We start from the raw sequence: 25,730 nt of genomic DNA on the forward strand, positions 1-25,730 counted from the left end.
GTCAGAGCTGCGTAAAATCCAGTTATATATACCATAGCTTGTAGACGTTATAACTTTCACATAAACCAATTAATATACATCTATTGGGATTTTTTTTTAACTGAAGACATGTAGCAGAATATATTTTGGCCTAAATGTATGATGAAATTTGATTTTATTGGATATGTTTTATAACAGCTAGTAGAATTTTTTAAATTTTTTTTTTTACATTTTCAGTTTTTTTTCGTTAGTTTTTTTCCGTTTGTATAATAAAAAGCAAAGTGGTGATCAAATACCACCAAAAGAAAGCTCTATTTGTGTGAAAAAATGATATAAATGTAATTTGTGTACTGTACAGTTTTGCATGACTGAGCAATTGCCAGTTAAAGTAGCGCAGTGCTGAATAGCACAAATGCCCTGGTCATGAAGGGGGTAAAACCTTCCAGGGGGTCAAGTGGTTAAATGCCAGCAAAATAAAGCTCTCTCTTTCTCAAAAAAACCCCATAAATATATAAAATTCATAAAAATTAGTAATTGTCAGTCAAACGATCAGAGTGCTGCCAGATAGACATATGCACAACGAAAAAAAAATGAAAATTTATTCAATTTGAAATTTGAATTTCAGAAGGTGGTCATACTCTTTCTATTTTATTTTATTCTATTCCTTTATTTTCTATCCTATTTTTTTTTTTGTTCTTTTATTTTCTATTCTATTTTGTCCTGTTTTACTCTATCTTTTGAATTATATTCTATTCCTTTATTTTCTATTCTTATTCCCTTCGAAAATTCGATTTGAAAACGATTCAAATTAGATTAGAAAACTATTTTAATTACTTCTGGAATTTTGATGCATTATTTCGGATTCATTTAAATTAGTTACTATTGTAATTCAGATCCGAATTTGGGAATAACAAAAAATTTGTCCAAATTTTAATTTGGGACAAAACGAACCGTACATGTCTACTGCCAGCTGTTAGAGATGGTATCCATCCTCAGTGTCCTAAATGGACAATGTTTGATTTATATCGGACTTTTCCCATCTCCATCTTATGGGATGAAGGACAGTTCACACCACAAAAACATCCACCAGAACTGTTTCAGGTGCTTTTCTGCACAGGCTTTTTTGATGCATTTTTTATGCGTTTTCAGATGCATTTTTTCTTTTTTTGTTTGTTTACTGTGTTGGGGTCCAGGGCTTTTTTGATGCTTCTTTGATGCTTTTTACTACGTTCCAATACTGTGCAGTAAAAAGCATCATGTTATACTTTTTTTCTGGAACTGAAAAGCACTGGGATGTACTGTGCTGGTGTGAACTATGCCATTGGAACCCATATAACCTACTTTCCATGATTTTGCGATGCAGAAAAAAGCACAGCACTGCAATGTTGTGTGACTGAACTGTCTCTGATAACAGTTTGCGGTCATTATGCCCAGCCCAGAGTCCCGTCTGCTGTTCCCTTCCGGCTGCACAAGATTTGATGAGCTGTTAATGAGAAAAGCTCTAAGCTTTCTGCCACGGATCACAGATCCCACCAGCATTATGGCTCCCCTCATGTGGGCGACAGCTGGCGGTCTCAAGCCACACCCCACTGCCGCCATTGGCCTCTGCTGGCGGAGCGGCTCCACGTGATGTCAGCACGCAGGGAAGTGTGACGTCTCAATGTACACGTCGGCGAGCCGGATGTCCAAGATGGCTGCGCTGCCGAGTTAGGGGAGAGTTTCCTTCCGAAGCCGGGAGACAGCGGCCGAGCAGAGCGGGTCTTCAGGTGAGAGAGGCCGCCCGATGGGAACACAGAACCCCCTAGATATAGAGAGACAGGGCTGCAGGGGCCCTTAGCTGCACACTCAGCTTTGGTGCGGCCCCCCTCATAGCTCTGTGTGGCCCCTGAGTTGCCTTGATGTGGAGTGGGAGGGTGGGGAGGGTAGGTGTCTATCACCTGACAGTTGGAAGAAAACTGTTCTAGGCGGCTGTGATCAGCACTGGTGTCATTGACTCTGCTATGGGGCCCCTTGTGGAGTGGTGGGGCCCCCGGTCTTCTGGGGCCCCCTTGTGGAGTGGTGGGGCCCCCGGTCTTCTGGGGCCCCCTTGTGGAGTGGTGGGGCCCCCTTGTGGAGTGGTGGGGCCCCCGGTCTTCTGGGGCCCCCTTGTGGAGTGGTGGGGACCCTTGTGGAGTGGTGGGGACCCTTGTAGAGTGGTGGGGACCCTTGTGGAGTGGTGGGGCCCCCGGTCTTCTGGGGCCCCCTTGTAGAGTGGTGGGGCCCCCGGTCTTCTGGGGCCCCCTTGTAGAGTGGTGGGGCCCCCGGTCTTCTGGGGCCCCCTTGTAGAGTGGTGGGGCCCCTGTTCTGATTTATGTCCTGTCTGGACTTTGTAGGTTAGTGTGGCCCCCGGCATGCTGGAGGGCTCTTCACTAGTTTTGGGGGGCCAGGATTTTATTTAGAAGTGAACGATGTTCTGTGGAGGTTGTTTCCTCTTCTGCTCCTTCAATTCCATCTGACACCAATGCCTGCTAGAGCCCAGCTTGTAGTATGGGGGGCCCTGCACACAGTCGGCTCAGTGGAGCCAGTGAAGGACAAATACTTCTTTTTTGCATTGTCTGTGTTACTTTCACAATCTTTCTTCCTCCCTGCACCCTCCATCATTTTCCTTTTTGTTTCTTCCTCAGATCATTTATAATGGGATTTCTTAATGGTGGCCATACACTGTGTAATCTGATTGTACAATCTCCTGTAGGCTTACCAATGTTAAGTAATGGGAGGACACCCATAAACAAGACATTGCATTGGAATCTAATCGGGAAGGCTGTTGCACTACAAAGTTGGTAGTAGAGCTAAGAGGTTGTCCAATCAGAATGCATTGTGTATAGTCACCTTAAAATGGAACTAAAGTCCTGCTGTGAGCAGGCAGGCTTGTTATTGCAGGAGAGATATGCAATTAACTACCTGCTCACAGTGATCCCCGGCATGTAAACTGTGCATGTGCGGCTCTGCTTACAGCAGCTGGCCCGATACCTGTGTGCCGGGATGACTAACTCATGTGTAGGACGGATGTCATCCTGTGCCGGCCAATGAAGATGGCTGAAAAGCGGCACACAGAAGAAGATGCCAGTGAGGGGTGGGTACTGTTGGTGGAAAGGGGCGTACAGCTGCCTTTATTCCCACTTTAAAAGGGGGATGAGATGTAACATTTCTCCGGCCCCTGACTGTCTCATGAAGCATTTTACCAGTCTACAGTAACTCTTTTATATCATCTACGCTGCTGTGTGCCCGCGGTCTCTGGCCGCCTGCTGCCGTGTGCCCGCCCTTTCTGGGTTTTTACCCACAGTATCTGGCCGTCGGCTGCTGTGTGCCTACAGTCTCTGACTGGCTTACTTTAGTATAACATTCTCTACGTGGCCCTTTGTTCATACTTGAGGCTCCTTTTATTAAAGCCGTACTGAACCCGTTGATTTAACAGTTTCAGAACACAGTTGCACTCCAACACATGTCAGAAATGTAACTGTCACAATGGTTGTGTCTGCAACCAAACTGTCAAGCCATCAAATGGCTGCTGTCATAACTGATCACGTGCAGCATCATGGCAGTTGAAGATCAGAGGCCAAGATGGCGGCTTCCTGAAAATGATAGGAGGGTTTAGTTCTGCTTTTAAAGTGCTTGTAATCCTCAGACATGAAATATGCACAAAGCACATCCCTCTATAGTGTGTACTTGTCTCAGTCCAGTGCACGAAGTGTCATTTCTGTCTGCTGCTTCGTTCCTCTATCAGCATGAATCACTTCTGACAAGTTATCCTGACACCAAGAGAAAAATGGTGACAGGGGAGGGAGCTCATGCTGATTGACATCCTCAGCTCTGTTCCTGTGTGAAGGGGAGTGTCTCCTCCCTCCAATCAGCTCTCAGAGCTCTCCTCACTTAGCTCTGCAGAGTGTAATTTCATTTCTTCATTCCCCTTTTTTCTGAAAGCTCAGACAAGCTTTAAGAATTCTGAATTTTTGAGTGGCCTTGATTTCAATGGACAGGGGTGCTTTAGGAGTGATTTATACACGGCTCCTAAAGTGCCTCAAAGAAGCTGCTAGCAGAACTTTTTTTTGGCGTCCCTTTTGTTTTTTTTTGCTGTTCTGCCAGTGCACCGCTCCACACTGGAGTGACAGGAGAGGCACTTTACAGATGCAGGCATTATTTTTAGTGCTATAGCACCTGTAAAGCACCTCAGTGTGAAAGGGGTCTTAAGTTGGGGACGAGAAAGTCAGAACTCTGGATCTGCATATTTGTTTTCAGTAATTGGTTGACAATAGGCATTTATTTGAACTAATTGCCAACCTCCCTATAGCTGAATTACATCTACAGTGCGGCCAGCCAGCTCTGGGAGGGCGTTGTACAATGTCTAGGGTTGAAACAACTAATCGATTAATCAATTACTATTTTCATAATCGATTAATCGGCCAGTAACATAATGGGGTTAAAAAGAACTAAAATAAGCCCTTTATAGTACAAAAAGAGCAAATAATCGCTACTGTAAATATCACTTTCACAGTTCTACAGTAAAAAAAATGAACCCCTTACAGTAGTGATTATCTGTTTTTCTTTGTACTATAAAGGGCTAATTTTAGTTTTTTTTTACCCCTATTAAGTTACTAAACGTCTTAGATCTGGTTCACATCTATGTGTTTAGTGCTTTTTGCAGAAACGCACTACAGTCCGTTTACATGGTTTCCTATATGACACGTTCACATCTATGCTTTTTTCAGCCACTGCCTATTTGGAAATGGTCAGGGACTTTTTTTTTAATGCAAAACGGTGCTTTATACTTCAATGGAAAAGATGCAGAAAAGCATGTAATTATTGCAGCAGTTTTTGTTTTTTTATTCTTCTCAACAACAAATTGGCTAAAAATAAATGCAAAAATGCAAATCGCAGCACAATCACGTGCGCAAAAGTCAAAATGCACAGCAAAAAGCACTGCAGAAACAGATCAAAAGCAAACTGCATAGGTGTGTACCGAGCCTTATGCTGGCCACACCAATCAATTTTCAGATGAAATATTCAGACGAAAAATCTTTGTACATTCGCTGAATGAAAGAATGTTTGAAATTTTCACTTGTTTTTAACATTCTGTTTTTAAAATGAATGTCATTTCTGAACGAAAACCACCTACACTGTCTGAAAATTCCTTTGACTAAGAAGTTTTCTATTATTTCCAAATTTTCCCGTCACTGTGGTTGAAAATGAACGTCGATTTGACCCCACTAACGATTAGAAAATTGAACGAATGTTCTTAAAATAACAACTTTTTTTTTTTTTTTTTTTTTTTTTTGAAGGAAGACATTGTTAAATAAAAAAAATTTGATCTCAGAGTCTTATGATATTTACCAGATTCACATTTTAATAGTATATATCTCCTATAGTATATACAGTATATCTCTTCTGTCTGTTCTCAGAGTGGATTAGATATTTTGCTCCCTAACCATATAGTTGGTTATTTATATTTACCACCGCATAGAGATATACAAGAATAAATTGCCTTTTTTTAAAACTTTACATATTAACTAAATTATACACCACACTTTTTTAAGATTAACTGATTAATCGAAACAATAATCGGCCAACTAATCAATTATGAAAATAATCGTTAGTTGCAGCCCTAATAATGTCCTCCTGTGATCTCACCCGCTGCAGTGCCCTCTGTGATTACTGTGTCCTCGGGACACAACTGATCACAGATCAGGCTAAAGAGCCTATCAGTGGCTCTTTACCACGTGACCAGCACACTAAACACAAGCTGGTTATCGGCATTCCTTTCCTCGCGGTGACAGTGTGAGGGGAGCTGATAACTGGTTTGTGTGAAAGGGAAATCTACACTGATTATCAGTGCCCATCAGTGCTGCCTCTGGTCTTCTATTGATGTGGCCCCTAGATTGCTGGGGCCCTCTGTAGATTTAGGGCCAATGAGCATTTATTATGGAGCGATAGTCCTGTGCTCTAGGCTGCTTCAGGTGTTACCTAGGTACAATATTGCATTTTGGTATGGGGGGGGGGGGCCCTATTGTTGATATAGGGGGATTACATGTGACAAGTCTAGTGCTGAAGGACCCTTTCCTGGTTTATTTATTCATGCATTGTTTGGTGTGTTGTGTCCACACTTTCATAAATTGGAGGCTATGTGTGTGTCTGTGTTACCCTAAGGCTACTTTCACACTGGGGCGGGTTGGCGCCGGCGGTAAAGCGGCACTATTTTTAGCGCCGCTTTATTGTCATTTTAACGGTGCTATTTGGCCGCTAGTGGGGTGGTTTTAACCCCTGCTAGCGGCCAAAAAAGGGTTAAAAACGCCCACAAAGCGCCGCTTTGCCAGCGGTTTGGCAGCGCTGCCCCATTGTTTTCCGTGGGCAGGGGCGCTTTAGGAGTGATGTATACACTGCTCCTACAGTGCTGCAAAGATGCTGCTTGCAGGACTTTTTTTTTACCGTCTTGTAAGCGCACCGCTCCAGTGTGAAAGCACTCAGGCTTTCACACTGGAGAGACAGGAGAGACTCTTTGCAGGCATTATTTTTAGCGCTGTAGCGCCTGTAAAGCGCCTCAGTGTGAAAGTAGCCTAAAGCAGCAAATGACAGAACTACATAGACTGCAGTGTCTTCATCTAGGACAGATTTCTATCTGGTCCTGTGTGTTAGGACTATGTCCTGCAGAACAATACAATACCCGTGTTTATTTCTAAAGACTATGTGAGTGATACCATGTGCTCTGATGACAAGGGGTTTGTGGCATCTCTGGTTGGCATGAGTATTCCTAATGAATAGTTCTCCGCTGTTCTGAACAGGTCAGATCTCCAGCGATTAGTCTAGAGCCGCTCAGATTCTATTGTGCCACATGGTAAATAGGTGCCATGGATCAAGGCTTTTGCTGTCTAGACTGGAACTCGTTAGCTCAGTGTTTCTCAACCTTTTTTTCAGTCAAGGCACCCTTTAAAACAATGGACAGTCTCAAAGCACCCCTTTTCTAAAATGTAAAAAACTATTCTAATAGTTTTAAACAATGCAGCCACATCCACACATAGGACTCCCAACGTTAGAGGCGAGTTATTCTTCCAAAGCAAATACACTTTTGCACACTAATTCCAACTAGTATTCCAATGTTTCTCTTCTCCCTCAATTTCTCTCCATCAGTCAGCTAATGTCACTTCAGTGCTGAGTTAGAGGTGCACAGGAGGGTCAAACAAGGATGCTGTGGAGGCAACAGACATCCTCCTTATCAACCGATGATGTCATTGGTTGTTAGGATGCCAGTGTCTACAAATTCATAATTGTGCATAATGAAAACCTGTGACTTTGTTTGCTTTGTGTAACTAAAAAGCAGGCTTGATCCACCTGCTGGCTTGTATACAATTTGTGATCAATTTTTAGGCATTTTGCCAAGGCACCCCTGAAGAAACCTCGAGGCACCCTGGTTGAAAAAGGCTGTGTTAGTTGTTTGAGCATATATTTGAGATCTGTAGCGTATGGTAAAGGCCAATCATCCTTATTTTCATCTTGATGTTTTTATTGATCACACTTGAAGCCGTCACACACCCCACTATCTGTTCTACTCCCCCATCCCTACACACTTACCTGGCTCCATGTCTCTGCTCCCTCACAGGAGAAACTCAGGGCAGCAGAGTGATAGGCTGCTGTCAGTCAGTATTTGTTTGTGTCTAAGGGATGCACACAGCCCAACTCAGTGCCCAGTGGGAACACAGACACACAGGTGCCTCCTTAGCACCTCGGCTTACTACATGAGACACATGAAGGTGGGAGGAGCCTACTCAGCGCTGGCACACAGAGCAGGTAATTATAACATTTTTGCTATTTAAGGAAGAACTCCGGGCAAAATGTTTATTTTCCCCATGCAGTAGGGCTGTACGTGTACTGCATGGGTTAACTGCTCATGTTTGCTCTTGTTTGGGGGTATTACAGAAAAGGAAATATACCCTTTTATCAGCGTATAACACGCATCCTTATTTTAAGAGGGAAGTTTCAGGAAATTTTTTTTTTAATTAAAGAATTTTGGGTCAGTGCCCACCAATGCAGCCTTACAAGTGCCATCAGTGCAACCTAATCATTGCCCATCTGCAGCCTCACTTCAGATTTCTGCTGCCTCGGAGGGGAGGCGGAGCGGGACAAGCGCCGTCAGATTACATACAGCGAGAATCTCCTGTTTACTCGACGGCCTCTTTTATACAAAGTCCTGCCTCCTGCATCGGTTTCTATGATAGACAGAATAGTGGTCCAATGCTGGCCCAGGAGACGGGACTTCTTATTACAGATGCCGCTGAGTAAACGGGAGATTCTCGCTGTATGTAATCTGATGAGCCAAGCCCACGGCTTGCATCAAGGCTGAGGTGTACTGAGGCAGGGTGCTGTGATGCTTTTAGCAAGCTATATACAGCACCCTGCTGTCCTCTCTCAATAGCCATGATCTGTCTGCCTTGCATAGAGAGGCACAGATGCCCTGTGATGACATGACTGGGCCTTTAATAAGGTATATAATAGAAATGAAGCAGTGTGCTTTATATAAATCACAATGATAGGGCAGAGGGAGGAACAAGGGAAGGCAAAATATAAGCAGAATAAAGATGAAAGATGAACAGATATTGTATACTTCCAGCAAGTTCACACCACAATTTCTGCGTTCTGATTGTGCGTTTTTGATGGGTTTTGCCATTTTCCAGATGTTTTCCATACAGAAAAAATGCAGCATGTTGTACTTTAACTGCAATGGAATGCAGTGCACCGGTGTGAACTAGGGTCATTGGAATACATGGAAAAAACACTGTCCATGTGTTTTTGATGCAGATTAAAAATGCAGTGTACTGCATCTGGTGTGAACCAGCCCTTAGGCTACATTCACATATATGTGGGAGTGCATGTAAATCATATGCCTTCCCATACCCAGCCACACAACAAATACTGTGTTGCAAAGAAAATGCGTATAAGTTAATGGCACCCCATGCACTGAAAAACGTGGTGCTCTTTTCCGCACACAGAAAACACATAGTGTGACAGCACCATGGAATATTTTTGCGCCTGCGTTTTACAAAAGGTTCAGGGACCTTTTCCCTGCAGAAAAAGCAGGCACAGCAGCCCACTCAAATGAATAAGCTGCAATGCCTGCGCAACCTGGGGCACGCAGAGCCACATACATATGAACTGGGACTTACTTTTTTAGGTAAAAATACCTATTAAAAAAAAAAATGTATGGAATTTATTCAATGAAAATACAGTTGTTTCTGACCATTGAACACTCATAAACGTGCATTTATGAGCATTCAGGTGTTTTTTGAGCTCAAAATCCTCAGAACACCACTTTGGAGGGTGTGTGGTTTTTTTTTTTTTTTTTTTCCCTGCCACCAAACGCCTGAAAATGCCTTTAGTGTGCAGAGACACATAGCAGAGAAAAAAGCTCAAGCGCCTGTAGAAGCTTTTTAAACTGTAGGGTGCATGAGCCCTAGCCCATCTGTATTGTGAGATTATTAACCACCTCCCATCCAGTCTTTTGTCAGATGACAGCTGGGCGAGACATTTATCGTTTCAAGTGGACGCTATATGACGTCCTCGCAGAACGGGCCACGCTGTGGCGTGATCTGTCACACTGGCTCTATCCATCGGACACAGTCGTTGACTGATCAGTGTACCTGCTTGCTGCTGGTACCATGTGATCGCTGTAACCAATCACAGCAGATTACATGACAATTGTAAACAATGGATGGCTTCCTTTTTTGCCATTCATTGCATACAATTGTGTTGCTCACTGTGATTGGCACTGTCTGTACCATGTAATCACTGTGACCAATCACACCACCTCATCTGATACCGTGTTGATACCGTGTGATTAATTGTGGCCAATCACAACAATACACACTGAATGAATCTGTTTCATTCAGTAAAAATGGTTGCTTATAACCATGAAATTCACTGGTGTAAGCAATCATAATGTGTAAAAAAAAAAACAAAAACATAAAATCACAGTATGTTAAAAAAAGAAAGAAAAAAGTCAGTGTCCCTGATCACTGGTGACAGTATGTGTAAAATATATGTAAATTATAAGAAATATCACATGGTTCTAAGTATTCAGACCCTTTGCTCAGTATTTAGTAGAAGCACCCTTTTGATCTAATACAGCCATGAGTCTTTTTGGGAAAGATGCAACAAGTTTTTCACACCTGGATTTGGGGATCCTCTGCCATTCCTCCTTGCAGATCCTCTCCAGTTCTGTCAGATTGGATGGTAAACGTTGGTGGACAGCCATTTTTAGGTCTCTCCAGAGATGCTAAATTGGGTTTAAGTCAGGGCTCTGGCTGGGCCATTCAAGAACAGTCACGGAGTTGTTGTGAAGCCACTCCTTCGTTATTTTAGCTGCGTGCTTAGGGTCATTGTCTTGTTGGAAGGTAAACCTTCGGCCCAGTCTGAGGTCCTGAGCACTCTGGAGAAGGTTTTCATCCAGGATATCCCTGTACTTGGCTGCATTCATCTTTCTCTCGATTGCAACCAGTCGTCCTGTCCCTGCAGCTGAAAAACACCCCCACAGCATGATGCTACCACCACCATGCTTCACGGTTGGGACTGTATTGGACAGGTGATGAGCAGTGCCTGGTTTTCTCTACACATACCGCTTAGAATTAAGGCCAAAAAGTTCTATCTTGGTCTCATCAGACCAAAGAATCTTATTTCTCACTATCTTGGAGTCCTTTAGGTGTTTTTTAACAAACTCCATGCAGGCTTTCATGTGTCTTGCACTGAGGAGACGCTTCTGTCGGGCAACTCTGCCATAAAGCCCCGACTGGTGGAGGACTGCAGTGATGGTTGACTTTCTACAACCTTCTCCCATCTCCCGACTGCATCTCTGGAACTCAGCCACAGTGATCTTTGGGTTCTTCTTTACCTCTCTCACCAAGGCTCTTCTCCCCTGATAGCTTAGTTTGGCCGGACGGCCAGCTCTAGGAAGGGTTCTGGTCATCCCAAACGTCTTTTATTTAAGGATTATGGAGGCCACTTTGCTCTTAGGAACCTTAAGTGCAGCAGAAATTTTTTTGTAACCTTGGCCAGATCTGTGCCTTGCCACAATTCTGTCTCTGAGCTCTTCAGGCAGTTCCTTTTACCTCATGATTCTCATTTGCTCTGACATGCACTGTGAGCTGTAAGGTCTTATATAGACAGGTGTGTGGCTTTCCTAATCAAGGCAAATCAATATAATCAAACACAGCTGGACTACACTCAGGTGTAGAACCATCTCAAGGATGATCAGAAGAAATGGACAGCGTCTGGACCATGTGATATTTGAGTTTTTCTTTTTTAATAAATCTGCAAAAATGTCAACAATCCTGTGTTTTTCTGTCAATATGGGGTGCTGTGTGTACATTAATGAGGAAAATAAATTAACTTAAATGATTTTAGCAAATTTTTAGCAAAAATTTAAGGGGGTCTGAATACTTTCCGTCCCCACTGTATGTTTTGGCCTTTTTTTTTTTTTTTTTTCATTTATATAGCAAAAAATCAGAAACACAATGGTAATTAAATACCACCAAAAGAAAGCTCTATTTGTGTGAAAAAAAATATATATTAGTGTTGCATGATGGCGCAATTGTCATTCAAAATGTGACAGCTCTGAAACAGAAAATTGTCCTGCGCAGGAAATGGGTGAAAGTGCCTGGTATTAAAGTGGTTAATGGCCCATCTTTGATCTAACACGTCATGAGTAAGTCCAAGTCATTGCACTACTTTTAACCTCCTTGGCGGTTTTCCCGAGTGTGGCTCGGGGTTAAAATTCAGGACCATTAGCGGTAACCCCGAGCCACACTCGGGATTACATCGCAGGATCCTGGTGCCTCCTTACTTACTTTGTCCCCGGGATCATGCGATGTCCCCCGCAGTGTCCGAGGGCTCCGTCCTTCTCCGAAGCCTCTCCGTGCCAGGCTCCGTTCCCTGCGAGCGTCGCGACGCACGGGGGCGGAGCCTGGCGGCAAATTTAAAAAAAGTCAAAATCATAACACATACAGTACTGTAATCTTACAGATTACAGTACTGTATGAAATGATTTCACATCCCTTTTGTCCCCAGTGCTTTGGCCCATGCCCTGCATGCAGTTTTATGTGATATACACTGTTCTTTCTGCCTGGAAACTGGAGATTGTCCATAGCAACCAAAAAGTGTCCCTTTACGTCAAAAGTGGCTTTAGACCAGCTAGAAAACAGCGATAGTAAATTAAAACACTTGCAGAATTGAGCGATAGTGAATCGTGGGGAAATTAATTTTATTACTATTTATTTTTATTTTTTTTAAATTATTTTTATTTATTATATTATAATTTTATGTTTTTGTGTTTCAAACTTCATCATACCCGGGATATCTACTAGACTCTGGTTTGGACAGATTTAAATGTGTTATTGTTAAGATTTACAGACCTACAATATAAAACGCCAAATTTCCATGCAAAATAATTGTACCGCTTTCAGCACCTAAAATCCGAAATAATCATACCGCCAGGGAGGTTAATCATTTTCAGGTTCATTGCAGCAAAGTTTGTGAAAAAAAAAAAGATCCTCTCAATTGTGCTTTCATTAGAGCTGCACTATTCTGGCCAAAATGAGAATCACAATTTTTTTTGCTTAGAATAAAAAGATCACAATTCTCTCACGATTCTCGCGACGTAAAATCTTTCACATTATACAAAAAAAATTGGGCTAACTTTACTGTGTTTTTTTTATTCATTAAAGTATTTTTTCCCAAAAAATTTCATTTGGAAGATCGCTGCGCAAATACAGCAATGTGTGTGTGTGTGTAATAAATAAATATATATATATATATTAAATAAAATGTTCGGAGGATCAAAGTAATTTTCTAGCAAAAAAAAATGATTTTAACTTGAAACCAACAAATCAGAAAAAGGTTTAGTGTTTAAAGAGGGAGTCCACCTGAAAAAAAATTATTAAAAGCCAGCAGCTACAAATACTGCAGGTGCTGACTTTTAATATATGGACACTTACCTGTCCAGGAGTCCAGCGCTCGGCTGCTGCCGCCGCCATTCTTGGTGAGGGAATAAGGAAGTGAAGCGCTGCGGCTTCACTTCAGGGTTCCCTACTGTGCATGCGCGAGTCGCGAGTGGTCCCCGCTATCTCCTGGGACCTGTGTGTTTCCCAGGAGACAGCGGGGGGGGCGCGACTCCCGGGGGAGTCTATTCCTGGAACAGGTATCTGCACCCCTCTACCCCCTGAAAGGTGCCAATTGTGGCACTGGAAGGGGGGGGGGGGAAATCAGATGAGCGGAAGTTCCACTTTTGGGTGGAACTCCGCTTTAAGTGGTTAAACTTTCCTTCTTTTGACAAATCCTTACAATGTTTATACTTAGTTCCATTGCTAAAGAATGTTGTGATTCTTGGCTTTTTTTTCTTCCTTTCTTTTGACAGCTGTGGCTTCAGAAGAGCAGAGAGAATTCTTTACATAGAATCCTGAAACACTTTTGTCAACGCAGCGATAACGATTCTTGACGATTAATCGTGCAGCTCTAGCTTTCATGTATATTTTTGTTAACTAAAAGATGAACGATTGCGTTTTATGTTTTTTTGGTATTCTGTTTTTCTAACAAGTATTGCAACACTATAGTTTCAAAGCTTTGAAAAAGTAGCATACTGCCAGTTTAACGCACAGTGAAGCTATATAACCATGCTGAAACTAAGTCCCATCATGAACTGCAGTTCAGCAGCAGTCGGATGGGCACAGGTCACAACTCTGCTATAAAGTCATACTGTTTATTACTTTTTGTGTGCCTATGGGAAGATCATGTGACAGTTGAGCGGGTTGGCCTGAGATTGTCAGCTTGACACTTGGCAGTGGTATGGTTAAGTTTACATTTTGAGATAAAATTTGCCTGTGTTAGCTTTTTTGACGTGCAATGTTCCACGCCATCAACTATGGCAGCCAGGAGTGCATTGTACATTATTTGCTTTAGATGTTCCATTTCATTTTCAGCATTCACATTTCTCTCGCCATCCAGAGTTCCTGTTTCAGCCAGCTCTGAATCATCCTTTTACTGTTTGCTTAGAGAATTATTTTTAGCGTTCTATAATATCCAGAAAGTAAATATGACTTTAAAAGTTATTTTATTGCTGCATGTAAAACTGTATTGGTTCTATATCTGGATTGCCTGCAGTTACAGCATTGATTTACTCTTGCGGTTTTTAGATACAGCATCATGTAACCTTGTGTGCTGTTTTCAATTTGTAAATGACAGGGTCTTGTATTGAATCCCTCATTTCCTCTCAACATCCTGGTTGGACAACAAATCACCTGAGCAGTTTAAAATTCAGAATAAATAATGTTATCGTTAACTGTCCCACCTTGCAACATGAGAATTTTTAAGTCACTTAAAATAAGACCCAGCACATAATAAATCAGGAAAATGTTGAAACAGAAAAATCTAGTTGGCCGCAGACCTGAAAGGGCAGTCGGACATATGCAGGTTTTATCGGACTATCCGAGTCTTCTGTGTTGGCTGGCTGTCCCATAATACAGTATATAGGCTTAGTTTACAAAGACAACAAAAGGGGAAGGTGCAAACCCCTAGTGCAGGGATATGCAATTAGCGGACCTCCAGCTGTTGCAAAACTACAAGTCCCATCATTCCTCTGCCTCTGGGTGTCATGCTTGTGCAGTCAGTCTTGCTATGCCTCATGAGACTTGTAGTTCTGGAACAGCTGGAGGTCCGCTAATTGCATATCCCTGCCCTAGTGCATTACCCAAACGATATTTTATTCAAAGTCCTTAAAACCAATAGAATCCATTCTCAGTGTTAAACGACATGTAAGCCAGAAGATGCCATGTGGTACAAGGTTCAAATACTCCAACAACCTTACGTACAATAGCAATCGGATGCATTTCGGGGGCGCACCCCATTATTTACCACTGCTTTAAGCCAAACATGCCATCCCCATCTTTCTTTTCTAGTCCTATCGTTTCCATGCAGTAACCCACTGCAGCCAGTCAGATTTTGCCCATTTGATATAGTTAGAAAAATGTAAGGGGATTTTTGATTGCTGTACTTATGTTTTCATTTTTTTTAACCTTCCCTGTTTTATGCATGCTTATGTTTTTTTTTTTTTTTTCTTTTCATTCTTTTAGGATTAACCTGCGGTTTTTTTATACAAAAAAAAAATTGGGGCACTACAGCAAATAGAAAAAAAACATGCAGCCACCTCCTCCTGCTGGTCCTTCGGGCATGGGCGGACCTCCTCGCATGGGAATGACCACTAATGCATACTGGCGTAAAAGAACTCCTACTCCATCAGCAATGGCAGCCCCTCTGGTGCAGCCAGTCACTGACCCCTTTGCATTTGGCAGAATGACACCTCAAAGTATGGCACCAGGAAATGCACCAAAGTCAAATATGCTGACAATGTCCAGTCCATCACCCTCACTGTACCCACAGCCTGGCCCTCCCTCAGCTGCTGCTGACCAATCCCTGGCTGGAGCTCAAGCATGCATACCAAGTTCTACTTCCCAACCTGGTGCAGGGGCAGCCATGCACAGCAGTGCATCTCCTCCGTTGTTACCTAGTGGGCATTTCTCAAACAGCATGGCTCCCGCACCTACCATGCAACTGGGGTTTGCCCATTCAGCCCCGACATCTCTTCATAACATCACAGGAGGACTGGAAAATGCATCAGTGCCAAGTCAGGGCAGATCTCAAAGTAGGCAAAGTGTTGTTACAGAAGGGGGTAATGGAAGCCACGTTTCAGCACCATTACAATCATATCCTCCCTCATCTTCTCAACAAATCACAGCACCTTGGGGATCTACTCAGGTTGCACCACCTACCTCCAGTCAGAATTTCCCTCCAACTGCTCAGCATGCTGCGTACAATACCCCTTATTATTCCCCTCCTTATTTAGAAGTTTCCCACCTGCCGCCCCAATCCAGTGATCAGACCTACTTCTCAGCCCCACATAGAACTGCTCCGGCATCTTTTCCACTCACTGGTGGCTCCAATCACGTCCAACAGCAAAGCGCTTCTCAGTTCAACAACACTATCCCAGTGGATTACATGCAAAACCAAAATATTGAACAGAACAGCCGGTTTGGTCAGGCCTACCAAGAACCACAGCAAAACCCACCATTACCTAGTTCTACCACTTTACCACCTGGTGCTCCATTACCAGTACCTGAAAATAAGCCCCAGAGTGAATCTACAAAAATTATAGGCAGCGAAGTTAATTCAGGAACTGTATCAACATTTTTTAAAGGGGACGAAGCAGAAAATGTTGAAATCCTCTCAACTGAACAGCTAAATGCTAGTAACCAAGCAAGTAACATTTCCTATCAACCTATTGGGCACTCAGCAATATTGTCTCTTTCACAAACTCAGCCAGCTGTTTCAAACACCCAGACAATTACATCTTCACCATTTCATCCTCCTGTTACATATACTCCATCGTTGGTATCAGAAAATTCCAGTAGTTTTCAGGATCCACATGTACTTTGGAAAGTAGACAACGTCGATAACCAACACACAGAAGCCAAAGGTGGGTCTGAACAGCTCTACGATAATGTGGAAAATATAGAGTGTGTTCAAAATCTGGAAGTCTTACCAAATGAACCCCAAAATAACATTTTTCCTACTGGTTTAAATTCAGAAGGGTTAAGGTATGGATCCTTACCTGCCCCAGCTCTCCCTAAGAATATCCCCAGTCACATTGAAGGAGGTCCAAACTTGGAGGCCCCTGGTGGGATGTCACGTTCTGTTCGATCTGATAGCGTATCTTCAAACTACAGTAACTTAAGTCACCGAAGTCTTCCCATCTCGACAAGACCTCAGGAACTGATAGGCACCTTTATTCAGAAGGAAAGTGGTAAACTTGAGAATGAAAGTACCAACAGTTTCTTTAAGCAAATTGATTCTTCCCCATTGGGTAAAGACTCTAATGTACAAGCTGTGGGACAGAAAACTTTCCATGGTAATTTGTCTCAGCCTCCAACCCCAAGTCCACCAAAACCTACTGGAATATTTCAGGCCAGTGTAAACAGTTCTTTTGAACCTGTTCGTTCATACATAGGTGTAAAGCCAATTGATATAGACCAGTCAAAGATAGTTGGTGAAGTTCGAGATGCCAACAAGCACATACCAAATCCTTCCAACAATGCCACATCAGCAGTTTCCCCAGGAAATCTAGAGCAACCTCCTGATAATTTGGAAACTATTTTTACTGGCAGTGCTAATGCTGAAGTATTGAATGTAACCAGTGGGAATGTTTTTGGAGTTCCACCTTTCGATAGCCTATTGCTGGATAAACGTCCGTCGTCAAGAGCTCATGGGTCAAATAAAAAGTGTGAAAGCCCTGCAACTACTCTTTGGGCCCAAGGGGAACTGCCCAATTTTGGAGGCAATGTCCTACTGGCTCCACCAGCTCCTGCTGTTTATGTTCCTCCAAAACCCCAAAATGAAGTAATACAGCCTCCAGAGGAAGGGGCTATGGCTACACAAAACAGCAGGCTTGACCCAGCACAGTTTGTGACAATGCCAGAGGAGCACACCTCCTCAGAAAATCTTGAGAATCCTCCAAAAATAGGAGATGATGAACATCCTCCATCACAGGCAAGTTCTGGATATGCCAGTCTGTTGTCTTCCCCACCCACAGATTCCTTGCAAAATCAGCCTGTTTTAATTGCTCAGCCAAGCAAAAACTATAATTTGGCACAGCCTATTAATTTTTCTTTGTCTTTGCCCAATCAAAACAAAAACCTTAATTCTGTAAAAGATCCATCAGCTGCTGACAGACCAGCTCATACTGGTAATTATATTCCTGCTCAGAATGCTTCTCTTGCTCTGGGTCAACCTGGACCTCCGCTTAAAATGCCTAATTCTCTCAAAAATAATTTTCCCCCTGGCAGTGATCGATTTTCTGAAATGTTTTCCAGTCTGCCTCAAAATGTTAAGCCGTCATCATCCAATCAATTTCCACTCAATTTGGTCACGGAGGGGCTGAAAAATGGTAAGGCAGAAAGTGTAGCAGTCGAGTCAATAAAATCTTCAGTTCCTGTATCAGGGTCTTATGCACCAGTGGGAAATGCTACTGGTACAGTTGCTGTCTCTGGGAGTTTGGTTGGCAGCCAAATGGAAAATATAGGTGCTGTTGATTTTACTGTGCCTCGTGCATCTACCAATCAAAATGCTAATGCTCACTCTCTAATCCAGAATCAACCTTCTATTGGTGTTCCTAACTATCCAAATCAGTCAAGCAATGTCCCTAATTTCCAGCCTGGGCCAGATATTAACAAACAAGGTTTTTATCAGCAGGTTACGAAAGTGGTTCAACAGCAGCCTTCCTTTGAGACTTTGCAGCCTAGACCGGGGCCTTTTCATGAGTACATGACTCCTGTTTCTCAGGCTCCACCAGGAGCTCCTCCAGGGCAGGTAGTTTCTGGGTCTAAACCTGTGACTTATCCGCCACAACCAGCACCTCCGGTGCCAACTGGCCAGAATCTTGCGGATCTACGGTACACTGGCACTTCAGAACCAGGACCTAAATATGAGTCTTCTGAGCAGAAACCTTACCCCCCTCATCCTGTATCAACCTCAGCCGCACCAGCAAACCCCAGCCAGTCTGTTGGGTATCCAGAACAGGCAAGACCACCTTCTCAAACTCCACAGCAAGTTGATCCTTACTACTACTACAGAGGGTACGGTGCATACCCATCAGCTTACCCACAGCCATATCCACCCATGGATCCTCGAGCCTCTCATCTCTACTACCAGGTAAAAGCTCCACTTGGCATGCCCGTTACAGAAGCTTAAAGTACCTAAAGGCAAAACTTTTGTGTATACTTTTGGATAGAGTGGAGAGGAATTAGAACACCTGTCAGTTAATTGCTGTCTGTGTCCTCGTTGGGAGATTCACCCTCTCTCTATTTATCTTGTTTACCATTATTGAAAGAAAATCCCACATTTTGGGTTTTCCCCAGAAAAGTAATAAAAGTGAAACCTTCCAATCGGGACATTAGTTCTAGTGACCGTGGGGGTGGGGGGTCCCAAGGAATTCCTTTTAATTTGCAGGGATTTCCTCTCACTTCCTGTTTTGGCTATGGGACAGGAAGTGAAGGGAAATTTCCCCAATGGGGCACAGATGGACAAAAAAAACTGATAGGAGTCATGACCCTCCTTTACTCTATCCTAAATTGGGGGGGGGGGGGGGGGGGGAGATGTGCCTATAGTTCTACTTTAAAGAACAACACTGTCTATATCTAACATAACTATATCATTTTAGAAAAACGCCAACCTTTTCAGTTAACACAATGGCCCCTTTCACACGGCGTGGGTCTGTTTGACGGACTCCCCTTGCTTAGTGGGGATCGCTCCACTGATCCCCAGTGACCAGGCAGATCATCTCCGCTCACTGTGCAGAGATAGACCCGTCAGAGTCCCACTCTCCTCTATGGAGAGATCGGACGCAAAGGGACCGCCTGTCCATTTTCATCCCATCCGATCCGCCAGTCGGATGGAAAATAGGACCACCATCTGTCTGCATTTGGCGGACAGGATCGGATAGCAGCGGGTGTCGGCAGCGTGTCTGCTGACATTTGCCGTTCCATATAGGATGGATGGTCCGATTTTGGTCTGTCTAAAAAAACTGACAGGCGGACCTGGTCGGACAGCCCGTGTGAAAGGGTCCAGTCTCTTATGTAATAGACTTCGCCTTTATAAAAATCAGGATTCATTAATGACTCTGATAGTCAAATTTGCACTCTGTAGAACGTTAACCAATACACCAAGAGTGATGGTATTTAGGTAATAGCTGATTAATTTCTCATTGGCTACCAAAGCACTGTGTCTTTCCTAACTCTGAATCCTAATTTGACAGATCAGTAGGTCTGCAAGGCAATATTTTGCCTTGCAGACCAGTAGGGTGATGTCCAGGGAAGTAAACCCCAGCTGAGGAGCTGAGTCCCTGAAGGCCCTTGTGACAGGAGAAGATTGGACCCTCTAGTGGGTCCTGAAGCATAGACTGGTTAGTCTCCTGGTGTAGCCTCTGCTGGTGACCCTTTTCCTTGGACAAGACAGGAAAGGCGGACCTTCTGTTTACGTTAATGCACTGGCAAATTTGTGGAAAATCTTCTGGGGGTAACCAGTGCACTGGTGCTTAGTGCCCTCTCGGCTGACTTTGACTGCTGTTGCTAGCCATGATCCCTATGTATGCATCAGCAGGCCATGTCTCTTGATGGTAGAGAGGAGGAGATATGTAGGGGGTGGGGTCCCATTTACCTTCTTCGGGTAGGGAAGAGCCTGGATGCAGCATCCCATGAAATGCATCCCCTGGGGGTTAGTTTGTTCCACGCAGCTCTGACCCCTTCCACCTATCTGGTATTTCAACTGCTTTGGGGCACCTTCCTCCAATTCCTTTGTAACAAGGGAGGAATGGACATCTGCTATTGCTGAGGTACAGCAGCAGCTTTCTGGAATAATTTCTGGCTTCGACCACCTTTGTTGGTCTACTCCTGAAGAACCCCAGGCTTAGGGTTTATCTTGGACCCAAAAGGCCTTCGTGAGTTTTCTCACAAGTTGTCGGGATTGATATGAAGTTACCTCTGTAACTTCTGGAGTCATCTACTGCAGAGGTAACAGGTTTTGGGTCATGATATCTGCCATAGCATCCTCAAGCCTCCCCTGTACATCGTCGGACTGAGCCAAAATGTTTTGCTGAGCAGGGCCCCATGGAGTGTGAGCTCACTAAGAGTGTGGCTTTGGGAGTCTCTTATCTCAACAAAACCTTTACGTGCCCAGTGAATGAGGTCATGGTATTTAAGAATGCCTTTGGCAGACGTCTGCAGGCTTTGTTCAAGGACTAATTTTCGCTGGTGGGAGCAGCTTTACAACCACAGTTGCGGATGTTGGCTTGTCAAAGCCTTAAGGTATGGGCTAATTGCATGACGAGAGAGCGTGTGACTGTGAAGGAACCCAACAGATGACAACAAAATAGAGGGTGTAGGGGGTGGCAGATGTCATTGTTTAGAAGCCAGGACTCATCCACTACCTGGTGCTGTTGTCATTCAAGGAGCATGAACAGTAAGTGAATGCATTTCTAGGTGTACAGTGAGGGAAAACATTATATTGTGTTTGCCCATGGACAAATGATCAGTCTATAATTTTAATGGTAGGTTTATTTTAACAGTGAGAGACAGAATAACCGAGATCCAGAAAACGCATTTAAAAAAAAGTTATAAATTGATTTGCATTTTAATGAGTGAAATAAGTATTTGATCCCCTATCAATCAGCAAGATTTCTGGCTTCCAGGTGTCTTGCATTCAGGTAACGAGCTGAGATTAGGAGCACTCTCTTAAAGGAAATGCTCCTAATCTCAGCTTGTTACCTGTATAAAAGACACCTGTCCACAGAAGCAACCAATCAGATTCCAGTCTCCCCACCATGGCCAAGACCAAAGAGCTGTCCAAGGATGTCAGGGACAAGATTGTTGACCTACACAAGGCTGGAATGGGTTACAAGACCACCGCCAAGCTGCTTGGCGGTGAAGGTGACAACAGTTGGTGCGATTGTTCACAAATGGAAAAAACACAAAATATAAAATATGTCAATCTCCCTTGGTCTGGGGCTCCATGCAAGATCTCACCTTGTGGAGTTTCAATGCTCAATAGAATGGTGAGGAATCTGCCTAGAACTACATGGGAGAATCTTGTCAATGATCTCAAGGCCGCTGCGTCAATAGTTGCCAAGAAAACAATTGGTAACATGCTACGCCGTGAAGGACTGAAATCCTGCAGCCCCTGCAAGGTCCCTCTGCTCAAGAAAGCATATGTACAGGCCCGTTTATGAGATGAGACCAAAATTTAGCTCTTTGGCATCAACTCAACTCACCATGTTTAGAAGAAGAGGAATGCTGCCTATGACCCCAAGAACACCATCCCCATTGTCAAACATGGAGGTGGAAACCTTATGCTTTGGGGTTGTTTTTCTGCTAAGGGGACAGTACAGCTTCACAGCATCAAAGGGACGATAGACGGGGCCATGTACTGTCAAATCTTGGGTAAGAACCTCCTTCCTTCAGCCAGGCCATTGAAAATGGGTCGTGGATGGGTATTCCAGCATGACAATGACCCAACACACATCGCCAAGGCAACAAAGGAGTGGCTCAAGAAGAAGCACCTTAAGGTTCTGGAGTGGCCTAGCCAGTCTCCAGACCTTAATCCAATAGAAAATATGTGGAGGAAGCTGAAGGTTCGAGTTGCCAAACGTCAGCCTTGAAACCTTAATGACTTGGAAAAGATCTGCAAAGAGGAGTGGGACAAAATGTCTCCTGAGATGTGTGCAAACCTGATGGCCAACTACAAGAAACGTCCGACTTCTGAGTGCCAACAAGGGTTTTGCCACCAGGTACTAAGGCCTGATTCAAACCTATGCATTTTTTAATGCGTTATATCCACTTGCCGACCGGCTCCTGTACATGTAAGTCGGCAGTTTAAGGATGGCTATCTTGGTAACGGCAGCAGCTGCTGCCACAACCGAGGTATCCATCTTTTGAGCCGGCGGTTCTGTTTACGATAATGGTGTTCTCTGTGGCGGATTCGCCGTGAGATCACGGTTATCGGCGGCGGGAGAGGGGCCACCAGCGCCCTCCGCCACTTGCCAGAGCCGTCGGCAGTGGCAGAGGCGATCGGGACCTGTCCGTGGCTGGGTATGGAGACGAGTGAGGGGAAGATGGCCCCCACCCATCTCCTTACTATAGCAGGACGGAAGCGACTTAAAACGTCGCTTCCGCCCATACGTCTTAAAGGGACATTTTTCTGTTGTCATTTTTTTTAAAATGACAAAATTATTATTATTTATTTATTTTTTTTTTTAATTGCATTTAAGTCCAAATGTGAGATCTGAGGACTTTTTGACCCCGATCTCATATTTAAGAGGACCTGTCATGCTATTTTACATTCCTTGTAATAGGAATATTTTTTTTTAAAAAACAGTGAAAAAATAAATAAAATCAAGTACAATAAGAGACATATATATTTTTTTTTTTTTTAAAGTGCCCCGTCCCGACGAGCTCATGCGCAGAAGCGAACGCATACGTGAGTAGCGCCCGCATATGAAGACGGTCAAACCACACATTTGAGGTATCGACGCAATTATTAGAGCGAGAGCAATAATTCTAGCCCTAGACCTCCTCTGTAACTCAAAATGTGCAACCTGTAGAATTTTTTTAAACATCGCCTATGGAGATTTTTAAGGGTAAAAATTTGACGCTATTCCACGAGCGGGCGCAATTTTTAAGCGTGACATGTTGGGTATCAATTTACTCGGCGTAACATTATCTTTCACAGTATTAAAAAAAAAAAAAAAAATGGGCTAACTTTACTGTTGTCTAATTTTTGTTTTTTATTTTTTTTTATTAAAAAAAGTGAATTTTTTCCAAAAAAAAGTGCGCTTGTAAGAACGCTGCGCAAATACGGTATGACAAAGTATTGCAATGACCACCATTTTATTCTCTAGGGTGTTAGAAAAAAAATGTAGAATGTTTGGGGGTTCTAAGTAATTTTCTAGCAAAAAACTTGTTTTCAACTTCTATTAGACTTCAGACTCTGTAAACACAGAGTCTCAAAAAAGAGGCCTGGTCTTTAAGTGGTTAAGTTTTGCAGAAACGCACTACAGTCCATTTAACATGATTTCCTATGGATGTAGTTCACATCTGTGCATTTTATGGAAAGAGCCAGGGACTTTTTTCTGGTTTTTGGTTCCATAGACTTCATTGGGTCAAAAACGTGTATTGAAAAACGCAAAAAGCATCTGGAATATGCAAACTGCAACCTACATAGGTATGAACCAGGCCTAAGCCATGGTTTGTGAAGGGGTCAAATACTTATTTCACTCATTAATTTAAAATGCAAATCATTTTATAACTTTTTTGAAATGCGTTTTTCTGGTTATTTTTGTTGTTCTGTCTCTCACTGTTAAAATAAACCTACCAATAAAACTATAGACTGATCATTTCTTTGTCAGTGGGCAAACGTTCAAAATCAGCAGAGAATCAAATACCTTTTCCCCTCACTGTATCTGCCTCTTTATCAGCATCATTCATAGTGATGAAAAGACTGGTACACCTTGAAACGCGTTCATTGACTGCATGCTCCTTCAGTGACATCAGCACCAGGTGGAGGAAGACATTCCCTGTCATTGTGGCTGCCTCCTAATTCAACCGGTTAGGCAGTGTATAGGAGTATAAGCTAATAATGTAAGTTTCTGTTTAGGCTGTATTCACATGAATTCTGTTGATGTCCACTAAGGCTAGGTTCACACTATCGTTGCTCTGTGATACTTGTTCTGAACGGGCAAAGCAGCCCATTTATTTGAATTGGCTGCCGTGCCTTTTGAAACAGGAAAAGGGTCCCTGCAGTTTTTTAGAAATTGCAGCCCTCACAGGAACGGCAAGTGCAGTGAGGTTCCCACTGTGGGAGCGAATTCCAGTGCATGTGGCACGCCATTAGGATTTATGGCAGCCACATGCATCTCCTGTGTTTTCCACTGTGTGGGTGGTTATGGCTGCGAGAACAGGCGTGGACCTGTAGCGGAAACCACCCGCATTAGTATGAATCTAGCCTTATTGCTGTCCCTTGAGACCCTTTATTTTTCTTTTCTTAAAAGCATTGGGTTGTCTAGAATAGCACACAGCAGCCCCGATCCACTTGTTCTGTGGTCCCCCTCTGGTGCTCGCAGCTCCTCCATACCATGGAGTGCCCCCACGGAAAGCTTGTGTCCCGCTGCTGCTTCCATGGACACAGATGGCAGAACTCTGTCCCGCTCCTGTGTCACTGGTTTTGATTGACAGCAGTCAATGGCTCCTGCTGACAGCAAAGACAGTGCCTGGGCTTGTGCACATCGCTGGATCGAAAGGGGGTCAGGTAAGAAAAAGGGGGGCTCTGGGGGGAGCTGCAGCAAAGAAGGTTTTTTGCCTTAATGCATAGTATGCATTTAAGGTGAAAAACCTTGAGACTTTACAATCACTTTAAACGCTGCATTTTTCATTTTCGCCCAGCTCACACCAATGCATGCTGTTGTGAACTGAGCCTATTGGAAGCATAGGATATCTGCTTCTTTTTGCATTGGGCCTGCATTGGGCAACACAGCCCAGTGCACATATTGTATATGAGCCCTTAATATTTTACAGCTAATGCTGACCAAACACAATTGGATTTTGATCTGCCACGTAAGTAGAATATACTAGCATCTATATAGTGTCCACCTAATTTGATAACTTTTTCTGTGTAGGCCATTGCCCTATTAAATTGCTGGTCTGACAGATCAAAATCTTCCTGTATGTGGCCAGCTTATGAGTTAATGAAACCCTATATAATATTTGCTGGTCACAGGATATTCTTTTGCAGGACTCCTATGGAACTTATGACCCAGCCTACAGACAATATAGTAATAATGGATTTGTGAACCCTGGAAAGTATCCTTACCAAGAACCAGAGCGTCCTAGCTCAAGGTCTAGTCACTGCTCAGACCGACCATCTTCAAGGTTTGTCTTTATTTGAAGTGCAGTTTTTCTTTCCCATATAGCATGTTTCTGATCTTCCCTTGATCCCGAGCAGCTCTGTTATCCTGCTGGCAAAAATAAATTTAAAAGAAACCAGCCAGAATAGAATTATGAAAGCTGCCATTACTGACCTAGAAGTAGCATATGAACGGTAACTGTCCTAACACTGAATCTGCACATTTTTCCTCTATCTTAAGG

General features: G+C 43.4%; 1 protein-coding gene across 5 annotated transcripts in view; it reads left to right on the forward strand.

Annotated features, from left to right (window-relative positions):
* The first annotated feature begins 1,609 nt into the window (after nt 1–1,609).
* The window catches only part of SEC16A (SEC16 homolog A, endoplasmic reticulum export factor), a 123,575-nt gene continuing 99,454 nt past the window's right edge, over nt 1,610–25,730 (forward strand). For 3 of the 5 annotated variants that reach the window (XM_073599616.1, XM_073599619.1, XM_073599617.1), the window contains exons 1-3: nt 1,610–1,745; nt 15,120–18,750; nt 25,363–25,514. In XM_073599616.1, the coding sequence (XP_073455717.1) occupies nt 15,184–18,750; nt 25,363–25,514 (3,719 nt within the window). In that variant the 5' untranslated portion in view covers nt 1,610–1,745; nt 15,120–15,183. The remainder of the gene's footprint in view (nt 1,746–15,119; nt 18,751–25,362; nt 25,515–25,730) is intronic. The other 2 variants (XM_073599620.1, XM_073599618.1) reach the window with 2 other exon arrangements.

Source organism: Aquarana catesbeiana, linkage group LG09, assembly GCF_042186555.1.
Source record: "Aquarana catesbeiana isolate 2022-GZ linkage group LG09, ASM4218655v1, whole genome shotgun sequence".
Lineage (NCBI taxonomy): Eukaryota > Metazoa > Chordata > Amphibia > Anura > Ranidae > Aquarana > Aquarana catesbeiana.